This window comes from Loxodonta africana, chromosome 4 (assembly GCF_030014295.1).
Source record: "Loxodonta africana isolate mLoxAfr1 chromosome 4, mLoxAfr1.hap2, whole genome shotgun sequence".
Classification (NCBI taxonomy): domain Eukaryota; kingdom Metazoa; phylum Chordata; class Mammalia; order Proboscidea; family Elephantidae; genus Loxodonta; species Loxodonta africana.
In genome coordinates this window covers 53,432,899-53,457,037 of record NC_087345.1, presented here as the reverse complement: position 1 = coordinate 53,457,037, position 24,139 = coordinate 53,432,899, and the positions used below count along the sequence as shown (strand labels likewise).

Sequence of the window (24,139 nt, the reverse complement as noted above, 5' to 3'; positions counted from 1 at the left end):
TGCCTGAGTCATGATTTAAATGTACGCTTGATTCCTCTGTTATACTGCCTCTTGGTGAGATGTGATTCATTTCTATGTAAAATGTCTTTAAAAATTTTAGAAAAGGTATATAGGCTGGAAATAACACTATGTTCATTTTTGATTACTTCTAGTGATTCACAATACCACATGAAATTCTCCTGTAAAGTTTTAGTAGTCTGTGGTTCATGGACTACTGCACTCCATGATTTTAATGTTCTTACTGTCTCTAAGGTGAATTTTAAGTTTCTTTCAGATGACCTCAAGCATATATTTTTTAAAGGCCATGTTGTTGAAAACAGGGAATGCAAAGTCAGCAATAAAGAAGGCTTTGGGTAAGATAAGATTAGAGAAAGGGCGAAAACACACACCCAAGTTCGTTTATGTGAATACGTATGTACACACATGTACGAACCCATGTGGAATTAATTAAGCACTTACAATGTACTAAGCTCAATGCTAATAATTTCAAATACTTTTCTTATTTAATTTTTACAAACCAATGAAGTAGATGCTACTGTTAACAGCATTTTATAGATAAAGAAATGGAATCACGGAGAGATCACAGGTCAAGGTCACAGCTAATACATGGTGGACCCATGATTTGAATTCCACTTTAATGACTTTTAACCAAAAAGATATATGATGTATCTTGTACTCATAAATAACTTGATTTGGATATTAATGCACCCTATTCAGATTTTTTTTAATGCAAATCTCTTCCCTTTCCTCTAAATAAAGATGCACTAATCCTCCCCATCCCCTAACTAGCTCACTTTCTCCCTCTGTCTTTATCCAGACTATCTCTCTATTTTGTCTTATCTTCATTTAGATGAGGGCCTTGGATGTCTCTAGTCCTTCGTATTAGACCTGCTGTTTAGACAGCAATTAAGCCCAGTGAACTGGCTTTGCTTTGAGTTTAACCAAAAAGTTTAGATAGATGCAAATTACAAGGCTAGGTGGTGTCTCATTAACTAGGATTGAATTTTTGCCAGAGGAGGTAAAAACCTGGCTGCACTCCTAAGCCTCAGGCAACCAGTGGCAGAATCAAAAGAATATTACAGGCTTTCCCAGTATTGCCTTAAAGAATTATATCAACTAGAAAGGATCAATGTATAGAAGTAATGAGTACATGTAAAAGTTAATATTGATTTTTTTCCACTCTTTTGTCAGATCTCTATTTGCATGCCTGTATTTTTTAGCCTCAAGAATAACCATTCATTAAAATCCTTATTTCATTCGAATTGTAACTATTTCTGTCATCACTCTATTGACAGTTTTTCATATGCAATGTGATGATTTTTTATAGGTCTCTAATTGTGACATCGAAGCTTAATAATTTGAAATCAAAACACACAGAAGTATGTAACTTAAACGTAACTGTTTTTATTTAAGTGGCATGGCCAGGGCCTCTTGGAGTGATGCTTGAGAAGCCTACCAAGCCAGAGATTTTACCTTCGTGGTGTACCTCTAATTCAAACTGTTCTCCCTAAATGTGTTTATTCATATAGACATCACATTTCTGAAATTATATTGAAGTATTAATTTATAAATGTACCCATTTAAATATAAAAAATTTCTTTTACAAGTGATTAATATATTAATATTAAGGAGCCTGGGAGATGGAGGTAGTCTGGCTTTTCTACATCTCTGAGACTTTCTGGACTTAGCTCAGTGATCACCTTGATAAAGTGAATGGTTACAGACAATAATTCTGCATGGTGGATCTTACTAAATTTTCACAGAGAAATGCACAGTCTAGTCTCTTTTGCCTATACTGACATATTCAACAATGATAGGCTTCCTAGCGTGTGAGAGCAGCTTTTGATCTCAAGAGCTTAGTTAATATTTTGGGAAATGACCATACATTTACTGCATCTTAACTCTACTTAAATAGCTTGAACTTTCCATTAGTGTAACTTTTCCCTAATCTACTTCCCTACTTTTCACATACCTGGCTTATTTCGTTGCCTCCTTTTTTTTTTTTTTCCTTTTAAAGGGTCTGTCTAACTTCTTGTGAGCTGTATCTGTTTAATTCATAACTCTGTTATTACGAAGTTTTCTGTCCAGATTCTGGTTCTTTGAACAACAAAATTTGTTGTATTATTGAATGATCTAGATGGAGGAAAACTTGGATAGTATTTTTGTATATCCCATACTTTCCTTAATACGCAAAAATGCTTTTTTGTTCTTGAAAAAGCAAAAGTAGATTTTTCCCCATCCTCAAAGACTATTTAATATTTTTCCATTTGGAAACATGACCACAGTATTCCTCCTAAATGACAGTTGTGTAAAGAGGAATTTTAGAGTGTTAACTGATATTTCATTGTGAAGACAACAGTTCCAAAGTAAAAAAAAAAAGGCTATGGAATTAGCTATTTATGGAATTTGAAATTATCTATAAGGTTTTTAGTATATTAGTATACACACATAAAGAAGAAACCCTGGGAACTCTGTGGGGCAGCTCTACTCTGTCCTATAGGGTCGCTATGAGTCAGAATCGACTCAACGGCACTGGATTTTTTTTTTTTTTTGGGTATACATACATATATGGAAACATGAACCTCTGTAACCTAAACTCTGTTGATGGAAACAGATGAATGGATCTGATTGAACTTATTAAAGATATCCCTAGATTTGAGTAAAACATATTCTTTTGTCAATTCAGTTGAAGCTAACACTGAACTGTTGGAGTTTTTATGAGCATTTATGTCAACTGATGACCTTGAGAGTTTTATCATAAACCCAATATCTAGTGCCATATAGCCTTAGATATTCAGCCAAATGCTCAGACTTATATAGACAAAGGTATTCTCTGTTTACCCCAGAATTTAATCTCCTTTTTTCTGTGTATCTTCCTGTATTTTCGGTGTTTTTTTTTTTTTTTTTTTTTTTAGGAGGCAGTTCCTTTGACTCCAGGTCGTGACCTTGACTGGGTTGAAGAGATGGCAAAAGCACAATCACATGACTGTGTTCCTGTTCTTTCGGAACATCCCCTGTATATTCTTTACACATCTGGAACAACAGGGTTGCCCAAGGTATCCACTGTCTTAGGATAAATATCTATGGAAAAACACTTCATTTGCACTGAGAATATTTGATTACTGACTGAAAATGTTTACAGACTGTATCTTGAAGCTTAGACTCAGTTACTGTATATCTTAAAAAAATATCATGTCTAACTCTAAATATAGAAAAAATATTTATTATTTAAAGTCAAATGCAAATTCTGAAATCCTCATCAATATCAGTGATATGCAGTTGCTTTAGTAAGCTACTAAAATTAATGGATAGTTGGTTATTAATTGGTTTAATGAAAATTTTATACAAATGTATTTTAAATAATTTTTTTAAACTGAGGTTTAACTTATGTACAATATGGAATTGATTTTTGACCTAGAGGAATTCAATTCTTTGTTATAAACGCAAGTATGAGAATTGGTGTAGACAGTTTGAACAATTGGCAATTTATCCAGAGTATTGGACTATTTGATTTACAGCTTATAAGATACTGAAGAATTTTTAAATCTACTTGCAATGAAAGGTGTTTTCACAAAGCTAAAGCCATCAATATTCATGAATGTGTCAAATACTAAACAAATGCCATCTCTGCATGGTTTCTCCAAAATAATACTTTTTCTTCTTATAACTTCATAAAAGCTTACAGTATCATCTTTTTTTATTAGGGAATTCAGTTTTCACTAAATCATAGAATTTTTGTGGGGGGAAGGGACATTCGTAGTCACTAGTGTCTTTGAGAACAGTGGCCTCTTTATTAATACTAGATCTCTGTAGCATCAGCGTTCTGAAAGCATAGCTTGTTAAAATCCTTAAAATAGTGGTTCTATCAGATTAGGTTTTTTAAAAAGGATAAATTATGACTTTCCATGTAAAACTCCCTTGTTTGTGGAAAGGAAAAAATTTGGTAGGGAAATACATTCTTGAGGACAGAGGTAATGTTTTATAGTTTGATCTACCATGACACTTAGTATGTATTTTGTGCTCAAAGTCTTTTTGTTGCTTAAGTAAGTGAAAGCGTATAAATGAATGTATTTGTATCATTGTGGAATCAAAGCCTTATGATATTTTTTTCCTACAACTTTGATCATTTAAAAAGTAAATATTCTCCATATTGAAGATTTTAAGATTATTGAAACAATTCAAACAATATGCTGGACAGAATTTTCACCCTCTACTTTTTGCCCTTGTGTCATACACTGAACATCTGACTATAAAATGTCTAAACGGGAGAACCCAACAAACTTCTAACCTGATATAAAGTACCAATATGAAATGAAACTCCTGATCCTAAAAACATAGACTAGCCTAACCAAATAAAAAACAAAACAAAAAACCACTTTAGCTTCTTAAAAGCCTGAAGGAATCTTGTAAAAAGATTTACATCACCTCAAGACTTTAAATAACTCTGAAATTAAAGTGTGGCCTGAATTGGGATCTGTACGGGAGGGGCAGAAGGTGAGCTTGTAGGCAACTCAGAGCTGACTCAGCCAGAGGAATAGAAATAAAATAAAAGTAATATATAGAGCATTAAATATGAAAAATGGTGGTTGGAAATAAGGATGGTTGCTAGCTACTCCAGGTTTTCCCTAGGTCAAGTTCTTTCCTGGATTCATTTCATTGCTCAAGCTGAAGATCATTTGATGTTACTATCACCCTTATTTTCTTCTTAATGTATCATTCTGAAGATAATTTGTTCGAACAAATAGAGATTAAATAGATGGGAGGTTCTATTCACATTGAATTCCTTTCATTGTAATGTACATAAGTTGAATGTTCACTCTGTGCTAAGAGAGATACAAATATGAGTAACACTGCAGTCCTTCCAGCCTAGTGAAGTTGAAATACACTTAAACAAATGTAATGCAAGATAGGCTGTGATCCTCGCTGTAAAAGGGCAACGTGAATTCTCTGCCTCTTGAGAAAAAGATGGCGTTGAGTATTGCCTGATGATTAAATTCAGTGAATTCAACAAATATCGCTGAACACCAAATATGTGCCTGGCTCTCTTCTAGGAATTTGCATTCTATTGCTGGAATACAGGTCATAGAAAGTAAAGAGAAATGCTGGTGTTGTTAGTTGCTGTTGAGTTGATTCTGACTCATGTTGACCCCATGTGTGCATAGTAGAACTGCTCCATGGGGTCTTCCTGATTGTGATCTTTCAGAAGCAGATCGCCAGGCCTGTCTCCCAAGGCATATCTAGGTGGGTTCAAACCACCAACCTTTCAGCTAATAATCAAGCACTTAATCATTTGTATCTTAAGTGTTATGAAGAAAAATATAGCAAGGTAAGGGAACAGAATGATGGAAGGAGACGTGCTGTTTTATTAGGCGATTATAAGACAAATCTCTTGATAAGGTGGCATTTGAAGGATGAATAGAATTTTTTCCTAGGGTGATGTCATGGGGAGGAGGCCATTGTAGGCAAAGGGGACAACATGAGCAAAGGCAGGAGTTCTAGGATGTAAGGCAGCTTCCAGGGTGGCTAGTGTACATGGTGAGAGGTGAAGAAGAAAAATTTCTACATATATAGGCAGAGGCCAAACTATGAATGATCTTAAAGTTTATCGAAGAAGTTTTGATTATATTTTGTATGTCAGAGGTAGAGAGCACTAATGCTTCTTAAACAGGAGAGAAAAATAAAAGAACGGTAACCACTGTAGCATTTTTGTTGGGAAGATAGACAAATACCACAAGACAGGCAAAGGTACCACTGCAACATTTTGTTGGAAAAATAGGAAAGGAGACTAGTTTTCAGGTCGTTTAGTAGTTCCATTTTACTTAGGATAAGATGTTGAATAGGAAGGAGTTAGACTTGGTTTAAGGTTAGGAGTGAGGCGGAGAAGAAGCCCAAGACATTGAATCTGAGATCACAGGAGGGTGGTTTTTGAGCGTTTACTGAAATATAAACATGAGGAGGATAATTTAGGGCTGGGAAATTAAGATTTTTGAAAATGTTGAGTATAATCTTCGGAACGTTAGCACGGAGATGCCCAGCCAGCATATAGAAATGAAGTTCTGGGCCCAAGAAGTATGTCTGGGTGGGAGATAAACGCTTGTGGGTCATTGGTGTAGAGGACTGGTATTTAAGCCATGGGAGCGAATGAGTTTTGCAAAGTAGAACATACTGAATGGGAAGATAAGTTAGTTATCTCCCAAGATACCTTAGAAATATGTCTCTCTCCCCTCCAGTGTACTTTAAAAGCTTCATCCTTTGCACTGCATTAGACATGGCCAACAAAGCTTTTTGCCACTTATTTGTTCTCCCTTATACATATTAGCTTTTACTTACTTATTTTAATAATATTGCATGGTACCTGAGGTCCTGGGATATACTTCATACTCCTCTGAATCCCCTATAGCACTAACCTTAAAATTTGGTAATTGTACGTGTTATGGATTGATTTGTGTCCCCCCAAAATATGTGTCAGCTTAGCTAGGCCATGATTCCCAGCATTCTGTGGTTGTTCACCATTTTGTGATCTGATATGATTATCCTCTCTGTTGTAAAACCTATCCTCTATGATGTTAACGAGGCAGGATTAGAGGGAGTTGTGTTAATGCGGCAGGACTCAATCTAAAGGATTAGATTGTATCTTGAGTCAATCTCTTCTGAGATCTAAAAGAGAGAGCTGAACAGAGAGGAGAAGGACCTCATGCCACCAAGAATGAAGAACCAGGAGGGGAATGTGTCATTTGGACCCAGGGCCCCTGCACTGAGAAGCTCCTAGACCAAGGGATGATTGATGACAAGGACCTTCCCCCAGAGCCAACAGAGAGAGAAAGCCTTCCGCTAGACCTGGCACCCTGCATTCAGACTTCTAGCCTTTTAGCTTGTGAGAGAATAAATTGCCCTTTGTTAAATCCATCCACTTACAGTATTTCTGTTACAGCAGCACTAGATGACTAAGACAGTAGGTTCTCAGAATATTTATTGAGTGATCTACTTCTCGAGTTAGTCAGTTCCTCAGACTCCTCTTCATTCATGAAATTCTAATTTCATTTTTGGTCGGTATTATCAAAATTAATAGTATCTGAAATGTTAATATTAGGATTCTCAGGATAGAAGTGCTGGAAAGAAGAGCACACATGCATTAATGAAACATTTTTATATAAATTTCCTGTCACCATATGTTTTGTTTTCCTGGTCTTTGATCTTCATGTCATAAGCCTATTAAAATATTATGCTTAATAATGATAATTTCCGTTGGACACATATAAAACCCATAAAAGAGAAAATCATCTTTTCTCTCTTTAGAATTTGTAGATATATTTAGGGCATATTTGCATTGCTGCATCTCCCAACCCTGGAGTTGTCGGGCTGCTGTATAATAAGCTAATCTGTTCACTGCTGCAAATATTCCAGTAACCACAGCTGAGCTTTTTTGCGTACATTTCTGTTTTGTTCTGGGTTTAGAGTGTCTTTGGTTTGGGTGACTGTATTCACAATACTGCTAAGAACCAGATTGTAGAGAAATCCCTCATCTGGATGGGGTGTCCTTTTGGAATGGAAGATACAGAGATAGTCATATTTTTCTTTTCCCAGCTTGATATCATGGAGGGACAGAGATAACCAAAAAAGAGAAAAGAAAGTATGGTGGTGAAAGAAAACAAGAGCAAAGAAAAAAGAACCCAGAAGGAAATGGATTGAAAGGAAGGCATGACAGGAAGGTGGTAGATAAGTCCTTTGGTTCTCATGTGCATTTACACAACTTATGTAATTTCTGGTTCTAGTTGTTAGATGACTTATTCATATTCCCTGCCCTAGGGAAAAAAAAAAAAAAAATTCAAGTCAAACAAAAAAAGCAGTTAACTTTTTTTAAATCTGTGGTACAATTCTTGCAGTTAAAATGCTGAACTGGCCTCACTTTTGGCCCTTATTTCATAGTTGTTTAGACCAGTAAAAAATTATACAGCTGCTAAAGTATCCTCCACAGAAGCACTTTCAGAGTTTTTCAAAAGCCTGTAGTAAGAGCTTTTATGTTTGATGAAATATCCCAAATAGAAATATTTCATGCCTTCTCATATGATTCACTAAGTTGCCCAGGTCTCGAGGGTTTCTCCTGAACAAAGAAGAGTATTTTTAAAAAGAAATTTATTGTTTATGCATGCATGTATTCACTCAACTGTTTGTTCACTCATTTAATCAGTCAACAAATGTATTAATCGCCTATTCTATGACAGACTGAAGATACAATGGCATTCTCCTCACAGCACTCAAAGTGGTGGGGGAGGTGCAGCAGTAGCTTGGTGATGTCAGTCCTCTAATGAGGTTTGCAGGCCCAGGAGCTACAGAAGAGCACCAAACAACCCATAGCCATTGAGTCAGTTCCAGCTCAGAGTGACCTTATAAGACAAAGTAGCACTGCCCCATAGGGTTTCTAAGGAATGGCTGGTGGATTCACACTGCCAACCTTTTGGTTAACAGCCAGACTTTTAACCAATGAAGAGTAGGGAAAAACATTTAACCCAAGCTATGCACTCGGGGCAGAGTCCCACAAGAGGTGGCATTTTGCAGAGTCTTTAAGTACTTGTGTGAAGAAGTAAAGGTGGGAAATCATTCCAGAAAGAGGGAACACCATCCGTAAAGCCACTGTAAGAGCAAGCATATTGTTGATGTGTTGGATTTTTTAAGTGATCAGAACCATGCCTTTATTTCTCAACTCTCTGATTCCAGACCAAACCAAACCTTTGCTGTCCTGTCAACTCTGACTCATAGCAACCCTATAGGACAGGGTAGAACTGCCCCATCAGGCTTCCAAGGAGCACCTGCTGGATTCGAACTGCTGTCCTTGTGGTTAGCAGCTGTAGCACTTAACCACTACGCCACCGGGGTTTCCTCTCTGACTCCAGCCACCATTAATTATGGACTTCTTTTCTTCAAATACTTTATTTGTTTCCTCTTCTTGTTTTGCTTATTCTGGGTTGGAATATCTGTATTTATATCTTTACACACATGTGTGCATATATATATGTGTGTGTATATGTATATACAAGGATCCTGGGTGGCACAAGTCATTTGTGATTGGCAGCTTGAACCCATCCAACCACTCTGTGGAAAAAAGCCCTGGCAAACTGCTTTCCTAAAAATTACAGCAAAGAAAACCCTATGGAGAGTTTTACTTTTTAACACATGTAGTCACCATGAGCCAGGGGTTGACTTGATGGCAGCTAACAACAAAAGTAACATATGTATATATATATACATACACACTTACATATATATGTACATATGTATATGTGAAAGATTTTTTTTGTGTATGTAAATATGTATATTTGCTTTTTATAAGCCTTCGTTACAGAGTTAAATGACGGGGGACTCGACTTAGGATGTATGAAGTAGTTCAAATAATTTGAAATTTGTCTTTCAGATTTTTATAGATAAATTTCAAAACAACACTTTTAAGAATGAAGAATCTCAGCCTCTTAATCTTACTTCACACCTCAGTATTCCTGGGTGACTAATAGTGAGTCTTTAATTTTAATTGCATGGATTCAATTTTGGAACTATTCAGATACATTTTAGGTGTTAAAAAAAAAAGAAAGAGGGCCTTCACATTTTCTCCTTTGCATTTCTGAGCTAGAATTCACTTTCATGTCTTTATTTGGGGTTACCCAGTATTATTCCCATCTGGATGTCTTTCTAGTTCTCCTGCAGACTTTAAGGATTATGGCTGATCCTACATAAAAACAAAGCAGTATATTGGCAAGTTACAGGGATTTTCTGTGAATGTATTATGTCTTTTTTTTAAAGCTAGGTAGAGTAAAAGTATATAAAGAAAATAATCACAAAGATTAAAAAAAAGTTAAATGCAGCATGCTTATGTGTTAGGAGTAAGCATAGATGTTGAATAAATATTTTTCATACTCAAGATTTCAAATATACAGTATAATTCCATTTTTAGTTACTGATTAATTTTACTTAGAATATAATGATTTATTTTTTAGCATAATTTATGTGTTTTTAGAGGCTGAGCTAGGTTTCTCTTTTGCATTTTAGTTTTCATTACCTGCAAAATATGATTACAAATAAGAAACAAAAAAGCTTTATTGTTTTAAGACACAAATTAACGTTTATAATAAGAAAACTCTTTTTAAAACAAATCTTCCAAATATTTCTCTACTTTCAAACTTCGTATAAAATATCTGCATGGAAAATATGAGATCCTGCAATTTTTTTTTCTACACTATATCAAGTGTACAGAATGTGGAAACATTATCATCTGACTATTTTGGAGGCAAGATCAAATTGTAGGTCTAGACTCTGAACTAATAGATGGTATAGTAATGTTTGACTAAAATTTTATACTCATCCTTTAAATTAAAATTAAGCGGTGTCATGGATTGAATCTTATCCCCAAAAATATGTGTCAACTTCGTTAGGCCATGATTCTCAGTATTGTGTGGTTGACCTCCAATTTGTGATTGTAATTTTGTGTTAAAGAGGATTAGGGTGGGTTTGTAACACCCTTACTAAGGTCATATCCTGATCCAATGTAAAGGGAGTTTCCCTGGGGGTGTGACCTGCTCCCCCTTTTATCTTACAAGAGGTAAAATGAAAAGGAAACACGCAGAGAGGGGGGTACCTCATACCACCAAGACAGCAGTGCTGGGGGCAGAGTCTGTCCTTTGGACCCAGGGTTCCTGCACAGAGAAGCTCCTAGTCCAGGGGAAGATTGATGAAAAGGACCTTCCTCCAGAGCCCACAGAGAGAAAAAGCCCTCCGCTGGAGTTGACACCCTGAATTTGGACTTCTGAGAAAATAAGTTTCTCTTTGTGAAAGCCATCCACTTTTGGTATTTCTATTATAGCAGTACTAGATGACTAAGACAGCATTTGGTACCGAGACAGTGGGGTACTACTCTAACAGATACCTAAAATGTGGAAGCAGTTTTGAAACCGTGAATGGATATAGGTCTCGTAAGGAAGTGTGGAGAGCTGTTACACTGGAGATGGTGCATACCTTGAGAAACAGCAACAGAGGACCAGCAGCAGGAGAACCAGGAGACCAGCATCAGACTTTGCTGGAGCCAACTCACAGAGAGAGAGAGCTGAGTGCCTGTGGACAATGGTCTCCTGGCAAAGTGGGGTGCCTCTGGGTACTTATCGATGGAGCTAGGCTTGCCAACTCACAGAGGAAGAAAGCTGAGTGCCTTTCACCCGAAATTTACTGGTGGAGTAGGGTGCCTCCAGGCACTTATCAGTGGACTTACAGAGCTTTGGAACACTTGTCCCAGCAGGACAGATGCGGGAGTGAGGCCCAACAGCAGAGAGACCAAGGAACCAGGAAGCAAAAGCTGAAGAAACACAGGAAGCCAAGCTGCCTCAGTCTCTTGGGCTTTCAAAGAGCGGAGCCGTGGTCTCTGGTGTTCCTAAGGGTGGAGTCACCACTCAGATGGACTAGAATAGTGAGGCTAAAGTTGAGGGAGCAGAGTTGCCATCCCAGTGGGCCTGGAAGGCAGAGCTGAAGCCCAGGGCCAACAGGCTTCCACTTAGAATCTGGAGTGTGCCCAATACCTAGAGTCTGGAGTGCTGGGCCATTGTGTAAATTGTCTCAGATGACAGAGGATTATTTTCAAAGCCTTGAGGGCTAATGTAATGTGTTCTGCTGACTTGTTTGGTGCTTGTTATGCCTTCTTTCCCTCCGGTTTCTCCCATTTGTAATGAAAATGTCTAGCTTGTGCCTGTTCTGCCATTGTACTTTTGGAAGCAGATGACTTGTATTCTAGATTTCACATATGAAGAGAAAGTTTTGGATTTTGGGCTTGGAGTTGATTTAAGACTTTTGTTATGATATGATAGAGTGAATGTGTCTTACATGTAGTAAGGACATGCATTTTTGGGGGCCAAAGGGTAGAATGTCATGGAATGAATTGTGTACCCCCAAAATATGTGTTAACTTGATTAGGCCATGATTCCCAGTATTGTGTGGCTGTTTCCCATTTTGTGAGTGTAATTTTTATGTTAAAGAGGATTAAGGTGGGACTGTAACACCCTTACTAAGGTCACATCCCTGATCCAGTATAAAGGGAGTTTCTCTGGGGTGTGGCTTGCAGTGCTGGGAGCAGACTGCATTCTTTGGACCTGGGGTTCCTGCATGGAGAAGCTCCTAGTCCAGGGGAAGAATGATGACAAGGACCTTCCTCTAGAGCCGACAGAGAGAAGAACCCTTTCCCTGGAGGTGACACCCTGAATTTGGATTTCTGGCCTGCTAAGCTGTGAGAAAAATAAATTTCTCTTTGTTAAAGCCATCCACTTGTGGTATTTCTGTTATAGCAGCACTAGATGACCAGGACAGAGATGGATTGACAGAATAGCTGCAACGATGGGCTAAAACATACCAAAGATTGTGTGGATGGCACGGGATTGGGCAGTGTTTAATTCTGTTATGCATGAGGCCATTATGAGTTGGAAATGACTCAATGGCATCTGACAACAACAACACATTCTGAATATCCACATGGCTATGTCTTATTGAGCTAGTAATCATTCACGCTTATAGTAAAATAATAAGTGAAACTAATTATTCAATTTACTATTAGTTCATATTTCTGGTGACTCTTATGCTCAGCTTTCAAATATTAATCTTGTATTAAAGTTGAATGTGTTCACAGTGTGGAAGATAGCTGGTTGAATGTGATTCATGAAAGCTGTAGTACTAAGATGGAACAATTCTGACTTTTGCAAAAAATGCAATATAAGGCAAATCTGTCAGTCTCAGATCCAATCCGTGAAGTTTGATTGCTCGTAGTGCCAGTAGGTAATCACTATGAATCGGAATCAAATAGGCGTCAATGGGTGTGGTAGTACTGTGCCAGCAGGATCCCAAGTGTAACATTGTAAGGAGGCTCCATTTAGAAAATGACTTTGTTTCTTCTAAGCAGCCTATTATTATTTAATATTCTTAGGGAATTTAATATTGAGAATTCCCAGTTTTGTTCCAGAAGAAAGTCTGAAAATGTAAATACAATTTGTTACTAATGAAAATTTTTTTTGCGTGTGATTTTTTGAAATTTTTTGTTTAAAAGGTGCAGAATGTTCTGTGAGAATAAATTGTACAGATAGTGCTGAAGTGGCTAATTCATTCTGTTTAATATTGGGTGGGATAAATAATGGTTCAAATAAAATTATATGAAAGTTAAAGTAATTTGTAGCTTTTAGAAATATAAAACATTTTAAACCAGGAACTTTTTATGTGGATAATATGAAGACAGAGAATCTTTTCACCTACTGTTTATTAATTTTAACTTTATTTTATCTTTCCTTTAGGGTGTGGTTAGGCCCACTGGGGGATATGCTGTAATGCTGAACTGGACAATGTCTTCTATATATGGACTTAAACCTGGAGAGGTAATCATAGTTTTATAGACAGATTCTGTGACATTTTTTGATTAAGATATATGCATTTTACTATCTTCTTATGTTTTAGGTATGGTGGGCAGCTTCTGATTTAGGCTGGGTTGTCGGACATTCCTATATCTGTTATGGACCTCTTCTACACGGGAACACAACAGTTTTATATGAGGTAACGAAGTGAAATTAATACCACATGGAGATAATATTTATTTTACTGGACCTTTTTAAGAAGTACTCCTGCTTCTCAAAATTTGGGTGGAGGCTGGGGATATTTATATATCCCCTTCCAGCTAAAATTACAATTTTCAGAATGTATAGGAAATAATAGCCAGCTATTTAAATTGTGTTGAAGAAAAACATGTGGGTTTTGGGTCAAAGTGTTTTTGAAAGACTTAAAAGATTGGATCTGGGCAAAGGCCAGTGGAAATTATATTCTGAAGAACACAGACTAACAAGCTTGATGTCCATCCATGACAATTTCTAGAAAATATTATCAAACTGATACTGATTTCAGAGTCTTAGAAAAGAAAGTAATGATTATAAATAAGCCACACAGATTCACATTTTTGTGCTTTTATAGGATTCATGAATTTACAAAAGTATGATGTCTTAATTTTAGCTATGTGTTTTCCATGGTTTCTGATGATAGCTTTGTATATACAGACTGGTCAGATTTGTAGTTGAATAAATAACTGCTTAAAGATGCTTGTATATGGATTAATGTCACCAGAAATAAGGTTTCTGTGTGTTTATTAGAAAATTCTGCCCATATGCCTATTCTGTTTAATTTTATCAATTACTTGTATGAAGAATTAGAAAACATACCTATCAGATATTTAGGATATCAAAATCTTAGAGAGACAGCAAATATGATAGATTTTTAAATCCGTATTTGGACTCTGGGGACAAAACTAATAAGACGGAAAAATAGGAAAATCTTTACAATCTTATATTTAGATTTAAAATAATTGTGGAAATAACATGCAGCACGCCTACATAAACAGAATAAGTAGATGTTCTCCAACATCAAGGGAAAATTTGGGCTGATTGGAGTTTAAATCCCTGGATATTAAAATTCCCGATAGCTTAAATACCAGTTGTTGGTAGGATTGGTTTAAGAACTACTCACTGTATACAATGATATAATCTCATTTTATTATGCCAAATTTAGAAATTTGTGTTCAGTTTCAGGGGGAGGAGAAAATGAAATCATTAATTTACTAGGAAGCATGTGGAAAACAGGGGCTAGTGTGAAAATAAATCATACAAGTAAAGGATGGATGGATTGGTGAAAATGGTTAGTCTGAAAAATAATAGAGTTAATGTGTATATATGGCAAGTATCTTTTAATATTTAAGAATCTTCTGCATAGAAAGGAAGGAGTCTTATAATGCAGAGTTCCAGAGGGGTATATTTTGGGACTACTCCGAGATGAATTTAACAGTCCAGTAACAGAATAGGCAGCTTCTCAAATAGAAGGCTCTGTTTCACTTAAAGAGGTCTCTGGATTGGATACTAGAGAATTTTGTATTCGGGGTATGGGAAATAATAGTAGATGGTGTCTAAGTTTTTTTACAACCTTAAAATTCTGTAACTTGAGTCTGAAAACATGAGAAGCTATTCTCTGTTTCCCTGACATTTCTCCTGGCTCCAGTTACCATTAGATGATCATTTGTGTTCCTTCACTTTTTAGCTGACTGGTTTTCTGTCTCTGAATGCTCAGAGACATTAAGGCAGAGCTTGACACACATATTAAAGTATCACACACTACTCTACTTCTTTCATACCGGGCTTTTGTATCATGCAGATTTGACATGCATTTGGGTGTTTGTAATACCTAAACCATAAAACAGCATTAAAATATATATTGCATCTTAAAGTCCATACAATAAAGTTTTATTAAAATAATGATTTCTCATGAACTAAACAAGATAAACCTCAACACTGAGTGCTTATACTGAATTGTGACATTGCTTGCATAAATGTAACAAAACCAGAGTTTACGTAAGTATCAAGCTACCTTTATAACTCAGGTACAAAGAATTTATGTGCTCTTTGCTTTTCTACTATTTTTCAAGTTTCTTGAAAACATGATGTTAATACGCTGAAGAGGGCTCAGTTATTTGTCTTTATCTTGGAATGTTGTGCTCAACAGTGTAAATACGCTATAAATTTATTGTGCAAATGAATGAATGAAGTAACCAACATTTTAAAAACTTTCCCGTGCACTCTGGTTTCTTTCTGACAACTTGTTAAGATCCTCAACTCTCTCTGATCTCAAACCAGTTTTTAGACCTTTGTCCACCTCTAGCTATCCCACCTTTATTTTGTTCTTCACTAAGCTCTTTGGGAAATACCCTATCTGCACTTCATATTCTTCCAGTCTCTCCTGATCTCACTGCTCCCTGATTCTGTCACTTCACAGAAGTTGCCATAGCATAGGTCACCAGTGACTTCATAAGTGTCAAAGTCAAAGGGCCCCCTTTGATCTGATTTTATTTTCCTGCCTTAGTGGCATTTCACCCTGCTGACCATTGCTTTCAGATAATTCTCTCTTCTCTTGGCCTCCATTGCCATTTGCCTTTGTTCACATTGTTTTTTTAGCCTGGCATGACTTTCCATCTATCTTTCCTTAAATGGGTAACTCCTATTATACTTGAAGACTCTGGCTTAGGTATTGTCAACTTTGGAAAGTTCCCTCTTACTGTCTTAGGCTGTGTTCAGTGTCCTTCTCCATGGTTCCGTTACACACTATACAAAAGATACCTGTTTACTTATAGTAGATTCTGAGATCCTCAAAAGCCAGTCTCCCAGCAAGCTGTGTAGCACTAATAAGCACTCAATAAATGCTTATGGAACAAAATAGAACTATACTCCTCTGTTTTCTTCATAATTCTTTGAAAGCATGTTCTTTTCTTCTCTTGTTTCTCTTATTTTGGCTCTAAACAGTTGGGCTAAATAGAATCTTATTCTTAGCCCTCTTTTCTCGTTCTGCTTATATTTCCTGGATAATCTCCATGCATTTGACTTTAAAGTATTATTTCCTAAACAAGGATACAAAAACCTCTTTCTATATCTGACCTTCCCACTGAGCACTAACTTCTTAGTTAGGGCTTCTGTATGGTTCATACATACCTTACACTCCAAATGTGTTGTTGTTGTTAGGTGCTGTCAAGTCAGTACCAATTCATAGTGACTGCTATGTACAACAGAACAAAGTGCTACCCAGTCCTGTAACATCCTCATAATCATTGATATGTTTGGGCCTCTTGTTGCAGCCACTGTGTCAGTCCATCTCACTGGGGGTCTTCCTCTTTTTTGCTGACCCTCTGCTTTAACAAGCATGATGTCCTTCTGCAGGGATTGGTCCCTGCTGATAACATGTCCAAAGTAAGTGGAATGAAGTCTTACCATCCTCGCTTCTAAGAAGCATTCTGACTGTACTTCCTCCTAGACAGATTTGTTAGTTCCACTGACAGTCCATGACACCATAATTCAAAGGCATCAATTCTTCTTTGGTCTTCCTTATTCATTGTCCAGCTTTTGCGTGAATGTGAGGTGATTGAAAATACCATGGCTTGGGTCAGGTGAATCTTAGTCCTCAAAGAGACATGAACAAAAAATTACATGAACCAAAATCACTATCTCCACTCTTACCCCAAAAAAACATGTTTTGTTCCATGTACTCTGTGATTCTGTTAATGATAACCATATCCACTCAGTCATCAAAATTAAGAACTTGGGATTGATTCTAATTTCATTATTCTTCTATCTCACCCTGTATTGGTCACTACAATAAAGTCTACTTTTTAAATATGTCTCAAAATATCCTCTCTTTTCCATGCCTGTTGCCATATTTTTGAGGCTGATATTTAGCCGGTATACACAAGTATGTCACACCAACTCGTGCCCATTCTGTTTGGGCTTCTGATCTGATTTGTGTCTGTGCCATTCTGGTTGCATATTTCAGGATATCATCAGATTTGCTCTGGTCTAGAAGGCTTTCTAATAGGTGCTCCTTCTTTACTGTCACTCACTTTCAGGCCATCTCTACCCTGGCTTCTATTTCTGAGCATTTTTCACTTACACTCATCTGTCTAAAACACAAATGCCTTTGTTGCTTAAAACCGTTCAAAGGTCTGATCTGCAGAAAGATGAAGTAGACAAGCTTTTCCCTATTCTTCACTCTAAGTGAAACAAAAAGCCCTGGACATTAGAAAACAAATATAAGAAGACTCTGAAAAGTGAAGAGAAAGAAGAAGGAAGACTGGCAAGGGATCTTGGGGCTCAAGAAATAACATAAAGGTGAAACCCTGGGTTTTATTTCCCCCTTATATATCCTGGACTTGTTGCTAAAGAAGCTGGCAACTCAGAAATGCCAGCAACTGTAGACAAAAAAAAAAAAAAAAAAAAAGGAAAAAGAACTGGAAAGAAAGCTTGATCTCTCAAGCTAAAGGACAAGAAAGGGAAAGTCCAACAAAACATAAAGTTTTTAGACCATTTTACTCCAGGAGAACGCCACAGAAAAAATCTATGGTTCTGCCCTCACCTCACTTAAGGAAAGAACAAGTTGGGAACCTAGATTTATACCTTTGTCAGCCTGTAAGGAGACACCTTAGTCCTCCTTCCTCCCACTGGAATGGTGTCAGAGAATGCCAGCTAGGGACCCAGGACCTTTATTCCCACCAGTTGTGATGATGATTCCCTACCTTGAATGACAGTGGAGACCTTGTGAGGAGCCTGGATCTAAAATTCAACAAGAAGCAACCAGGCTTCCCTTCTGTAATCATTAAGGTTGTGTGTCAACTTGGCTGAGCCGTGATTCTCAGTGGTTTGGCAGTTATAATGTAGTTTGGCAGTCATGATGTAGTTTGGCAGTCATATGACGATGTGATCATTTCCATGATGAGATTTGATATAATGTCATCACCACCATGTTGGGATCGGCTGCAAGTAGCCAGTCAGTTGACAGTTTCCTTGGGTGGGGATGGGGGTGGGAAGCAAGGGGGCAGTGGTGGTGGTGTCGGCCTACATTGAATATAAGTGGACTTTCTGGCAAGGCTCACAGACTTTTGCTCACTCTGGATCCTGCAGCTGGCTCCTATTCATCTGACCTCTGGTTCTTGCGACTTGACCTGTCATCTTGTCTGCCAATCTTGGAATTTGTTGATCTTCACAGCATGCAAGCAAGAGAGCCCTGCTGTCTGAACTGTTGATCTTGGGCTTGCCAGGCCCTGTGGCTACATGAATCAGGAGAGGCTTCTGTCTTGACCCATGCATGTGGAATGTTCTAGCCTCTACAACTGCGTGAGCCATTTCCTCGATTTAAATCTCTCTATATTTATATGCTTTACTGGTTTTGCATCTCTAGATAACCCAGCCTAAGACACCTCCCATTCTCCACTGGGGGGTATCAAGACTCTCACCATGAGAAATGAGGCTGCTTGTTTTTCCCCATTATTTCAGTGGAGGCCATGTGGGGAGCTGGAACTCCCACTCCTACCCAGAAGTAACAAGGGACACTCCCCTATTGAGAGTAAATGGAGGACAAATGGGGAAACTGTATTTCTACACCTCCCTTCCCTTGCCTTGCCAGAATGATGTCAAAGGAAGCCAGCTGAAATAGAGTTTTCATTGGCTAATTTCTGAAAGTATGTTGCCAAACCTTTCTTCCTAGTCTCCCTTAGGCTGTAAGATCTGCTGAGACCTGTGCAGCATCAACACCCAAGCCTCCACATTCAGACAGGTGGAGGCTGAGCATGAGGTGCATTGTCTGGGAATCAAACATGGGTCTTCTGCATGGATAGAGAGAATTTACCACTGAACCACTGATATATCAATAAGTACTTTAAACTTTAAATGTACGCAGTCTAAATACACCAATTAAAAGACAGATATACATGATAAATGCACACATACAAAAAGAAGAAAGAGCCAAAATCAGAGAACTGTCCCTACAACTTGAACAAATAGAAAGTGAGCAACAAAAGAATCTATCAGGCACCAGAAGAAAACAAATAATAAAGATTAGAGCTGAACTAAATGAATTAGAGAACAGAAAAACAATTGAAAGAATTAACAAAGTCAAAAGGTGGTTCTCTGAAAAAATTAACAAAATTGATAAACCATTGGCCAGCCTGACTAAAGAAATCCAGGAAAGGAAACAAATAACCCGAATAAGAAACAAGATGGGCCATATCACAACAGAACCAACTGAAATTAAAAGAATCATATCAGATTATTACGAAAATTGTACTCTAACAAATTTGCAAACCTAGAAGAAATGGATGAATTCCTAGAAAAACACTACCTACCTAAACTAACACAATCAGAAGTAGAACAACTAAATAGACTCATAACAAAAAAAGAGATTGAAACGGTAATAGAAAAAACTCCCAAGAAAAAAAAGCCCTGGCCCGAACGGCTTTACTGCAGAGTTCTACCAAACTTTCAGAGAAGAGTTAACACCACTACTACTAAAGAAATTTCAAAGCATAGAAAATGACGGAATACTACCTAACTCATTCTATGAAGCCACCATATCCCTGATACCAAAACTGGGTAAAGACATCACAAAAAAAGAAAATCACAGACCTATATCCCTCATGAACATAGATGCAAAAATCCTCAACAAAATTCTAGCCAATAGAATTCAACAACATATCAAAAAAATAATCCACCATGACCAAGTGGGGTTTATACCAGGTATGCAAGGCTGGTTTAATATTAGAAAAACCATTAATGTCATCGACCATATAAATAAAACAAAAGACAAAAACCACATGATCTTATCAATTGATGCAGAAAAGGCATCTGACAAAGTCCAACACCCATTCATGATAAAAACTCTCAGCAAAATAGGAATTGAAGGAAAATTCCTCAACATAATAAAGGGCATTTTTATACAAAGCCAACAGCCAACATCACTCTAAATGGAGAGAGCCTGAAAGCATTTCCCTTGAGAAAGGGACCCAGACAAGGATGCCCTTTATCACTGCTCTTATTCAACATTGTGCTAGAGGTCCTAGCCAGAGCAATTAGGCTAGACAAAGAAATAAAGGGCATCCGGATTGGCAAGGAGGAAGTAAAATTATCTCTATTTGCAGATGACATGATCTTATACACAGAAAACCCTAAGGAATCCTCCAGAAAACTACTGAAACTAATAGAAGAGTTTGGCAGAGTCTCAGGTTATAAAATAAACATACAAAAATCACGTGGATTCCTCTACATCAACAAAAAGAACGTCGAAGAGGAAATCACCAAATCAATACCATTCACAGTAGCCTCCAAGAAGATAAAATACTTAGGAATAAATCTTACCAAAGATGTAAAAGACCTATACAAAGAAAACTACAAAGTACCACTGCAAGAAACTAAAAAGGACCTACTTAAGTGGAAAAACATACCTTGCTCATGGATAGGAAGACTTAACATAGTAAAAATGTCTATTGTACCAAAAGCCATCTATACATACAATGCACTTCCGATCCAAATCCCAATGACATTTTTTAACGTAATGGAGAAACAAATCACCAACTTCATATGGAAGGGAAAGAAGCCCCGGATAAGTAAAGCATTACTGAAAAAGAAGAAGAAAGTGGGAGGCCTCACTCTACCTGATTTTAGAACCTATTATAAAGCCACAGTAGTCAAAACAGCCTGGTACTGGTACAACAACAGGCACATAGACCAATGGAACAGAATTGAGAACCCAGATATAAATCCATCCACATATGAGCAGCTGATATTTGACAAAGGCCCAGTGTCAGTTAACTGGGAAAAAGATAGCCTTTTTAACAAATGGTGCTGGCATAACTGGATATCCATTTGCAAAAAAATGAAACAGGACCCATACCTCACACCATGCACAAAAACTAACTCCAAGTGGATCAAAGACCTAAACATAAAGACTAAAATGATAAAGATCATGGAAGAAAAAATAGGGACAACCCTAGGAGCCCTAATACAAGGCATAAACAGAATACAAAACATTACCAAAAATGAAGAAGAGAAACCAGATAACTGGGAGCTCCTAAAAATCCAACACCTATGCTCATCTAAAGACTTCACCAAAAGAGTAAAAAGACCGCCTACAGATTGGGAAAGAATTTTCAGCTATGACATCTCTGACCAGTGCCTGATCTCTAAAATCTATATGATTCTGTTAAAACTCAACCACAAAAAGACAAACAACCCAATCAAAAAGTGGGCAAAGGATATGAACACGCACTTCACTAAAGAAGACATTCAGGCAGCTAATAGATACACGAGAAAATGCTCTTGATCATTAGCCATTAGAGAAATGCAAATTAGAACTACGATGAGATTCCATCTCACTCCAACAAGGCTGGCATTAATCCAAAAAACACAAAATAATAAATGTTGGAGAGGCTGCGGAGAGATTGGAACTCTTATACACTGCTGGTGGGAATGTAAAATGGTACGACTACTTTGGAAATCTATCTGGCGTTTTCTTAAAAAGTTAGAACTACCATACAACCCAGAAATCCCACTCCTCGGAATATACCCTAGAGAAATAAGAGCCTTTACATGAACAGATATATGCACACCCATGTTTATTGCAGCTCTGTTTACAATAGCAAAAAGCTGGAAGCAACCAAGGTGTCCATCAACGGATGAATGGATAAATAAATTGTGGTATATTTACACAATGGAATACTGCGCATCGATAAAGAACAGTGAGGAATCTGTGAAACATTTCATAACATGGAGGAACCTGGAAGGCATTATGCTGAGTGAAATTAGAGGCAAAAGGACAAATATTGTATAAGACCACTATTACAAGATCTTGAGAAATAGTATAAACTGAGAAGAACACATACTTTTGTGGTTACGAGGTGGGGAGGGAGGGAGGGTGGGAGAGGGTTTTTTTACTGATTAATTAGTAGATAAGAACTGCTTTAGGTGAAGGGAAGGACAATACTGTATACAGGGATGGTCAGCTCAACTGGACTGGACCAAAGGCAGAGAAGTTTCCCAGATAAACTGAATGCTTCAAAGGTCAGCGGAGCAAGGGTAGGGGTTTGGGGACTATGGCTTAAGGGGACTTCTAAGTCAATTGGCAAAATAATTCTATTATGAAAACATTTTGCATCCCACTTTGAAATGTGGCGTCTGGGGTCTTAAATGCTAACAAGCGGCCATCTAAGATGCATCAATTGGTCTCATCCCACCTGGATTAAAGGAGAATGAAGAACACCAAGGTCACATGATAACCATGAGCCCAAGAGACAGAAAGGGCCACATGAACCAGAGACTTACGTCATTCTGAGACCAGAAGAACTAGATGGTGCCCGGCCACAACCGATGACTGCCCTGACAAGGGAGAGCAACAGAGAACCCCTGAGGGAGCAGGAGATCAATGGGATGCAGACCCCAAATTCTCATAAAAAGACCCGACTTAATGGTCTGACTGAGACTAGAGGAATCCCGGCGGTCATAGTCCCCAAACCTTCTGTTGGCCCAGGACAGGAACCATTCCTGAAGACAACTCATCAGACATGGAAGGGACTGGACAATGGGTTGGAGAGAGATGCTGATGAAGAGTGAGCTACTTGTATCAGGTGGACACTTGAGAGTGTGTTGGCATCTCCTGTCTGGAGGGGAGATAGGAGGGTAGAGAGGGTTAGAAACTGGCAAAATTGTCACGAAAAGAGAGACTGGAAGGAGGGAGCGGGCTGCCTCATTAGGGGGAGAGTAAGTGGGAGTATAAGCTTATATGTGACAGACTGACTTGATTCGTAAACTTTCACTTAAAGCACAATAAAAATTATGAAAAGAAAAAAAAAGACAGATATACAGAGCATATTTAAAAACATGGTCCAACTCTATGCTGTTTGGTAGAAATGCATTTCAAAAATGACGGTATGGGAGGTTGCAAGTAAAAGATTGAAAATATATATATACAGATATTACCCAGAAGAAAGCAGGAGTGGTTGTCCTAAAATCAGATTTAAATAAAATTACCACAGATAAATAGGCGATTATATAATGATAAAAGGGTCACACCAAAGAGACATCATTGCAATCCTAAAAGTGTATGCACCAATCAACAAAGGTGCAAAATATGTGTAGAAAAATATTAATAAAATTGGAAGGAGAAATTGAAAACACCACAATATATTTGGAAATTTCACTACCCATCTCTCAGTAATTGATATACCAACTATCAGCAAAGATAAAAATTAAAAATCGTCACCCAACAGGATCTAATAAGCATGTATAGAACAACAGCACAATAAATATTCTTATAAAATACCCACAGAACATATACCAAGATATACCATATCCTGAGCCATAAAATAAACCTGAAAAATTTAAAATAATTGAAATTGTACAGAAGGTGTTCTCTGACTCTAATTGATCCAATCTAGAAATCAATAACAGAAATGTATCAGGAAAATCTCCCACCAATTGAAAATTATAACCCATGGGTAAAAAAGGAAGGAAGTCTCAAGGGAAATTAAAAAAAAAAAATACATTAAACTGAAAGAAAAAGAAAGTACAACATGTAAAAATTTGTGGGACACACCTAAAGCACCAATGAGAACACTAAATGGATACATTAGAAAAGGAGGAAAGCCTGGAATCAAGAATCTAAGCTCCCAACTCAATAACCTGGAATAGGAGAACAAAACAAGCCCAAAACAAGTGGAAGGAAAGAAAATAAAGATAATATCATAAATCGATATGATTGAAAACACAGACATGGCCCTTTGAAA

General features: G+C 37.4%; 1 protein-coding gene across 1 annotated transcript in view; it reads left to right on the top strand.

The window, feature by feature from the left end:
- Positions 1–24,139, top strand: part of ACSS3 (acyl-CoA synthetase short chain family member 3) — a 180,286-nt gene that overhangs the window by 65,658 nt on the left and 90,489 nt on the right. Inside the window, exons 5-7 of the mRNA XM_003405601.4 lie at positions 2,916–3,056; positions 13,308–13,388; positions 13,468–13,563. Of these exons, the coding sequence (XP_003405649.2) occupies positions 2,916–3,056; positions 13,308–13,388; positions 13,468–13,563 (318 nt within the window). The remainder of the gene's footprint in view (positions 1–2,915; positions 3,057–13,307; positions 13,389–13,467; positions 13,564–24,139) is intronic.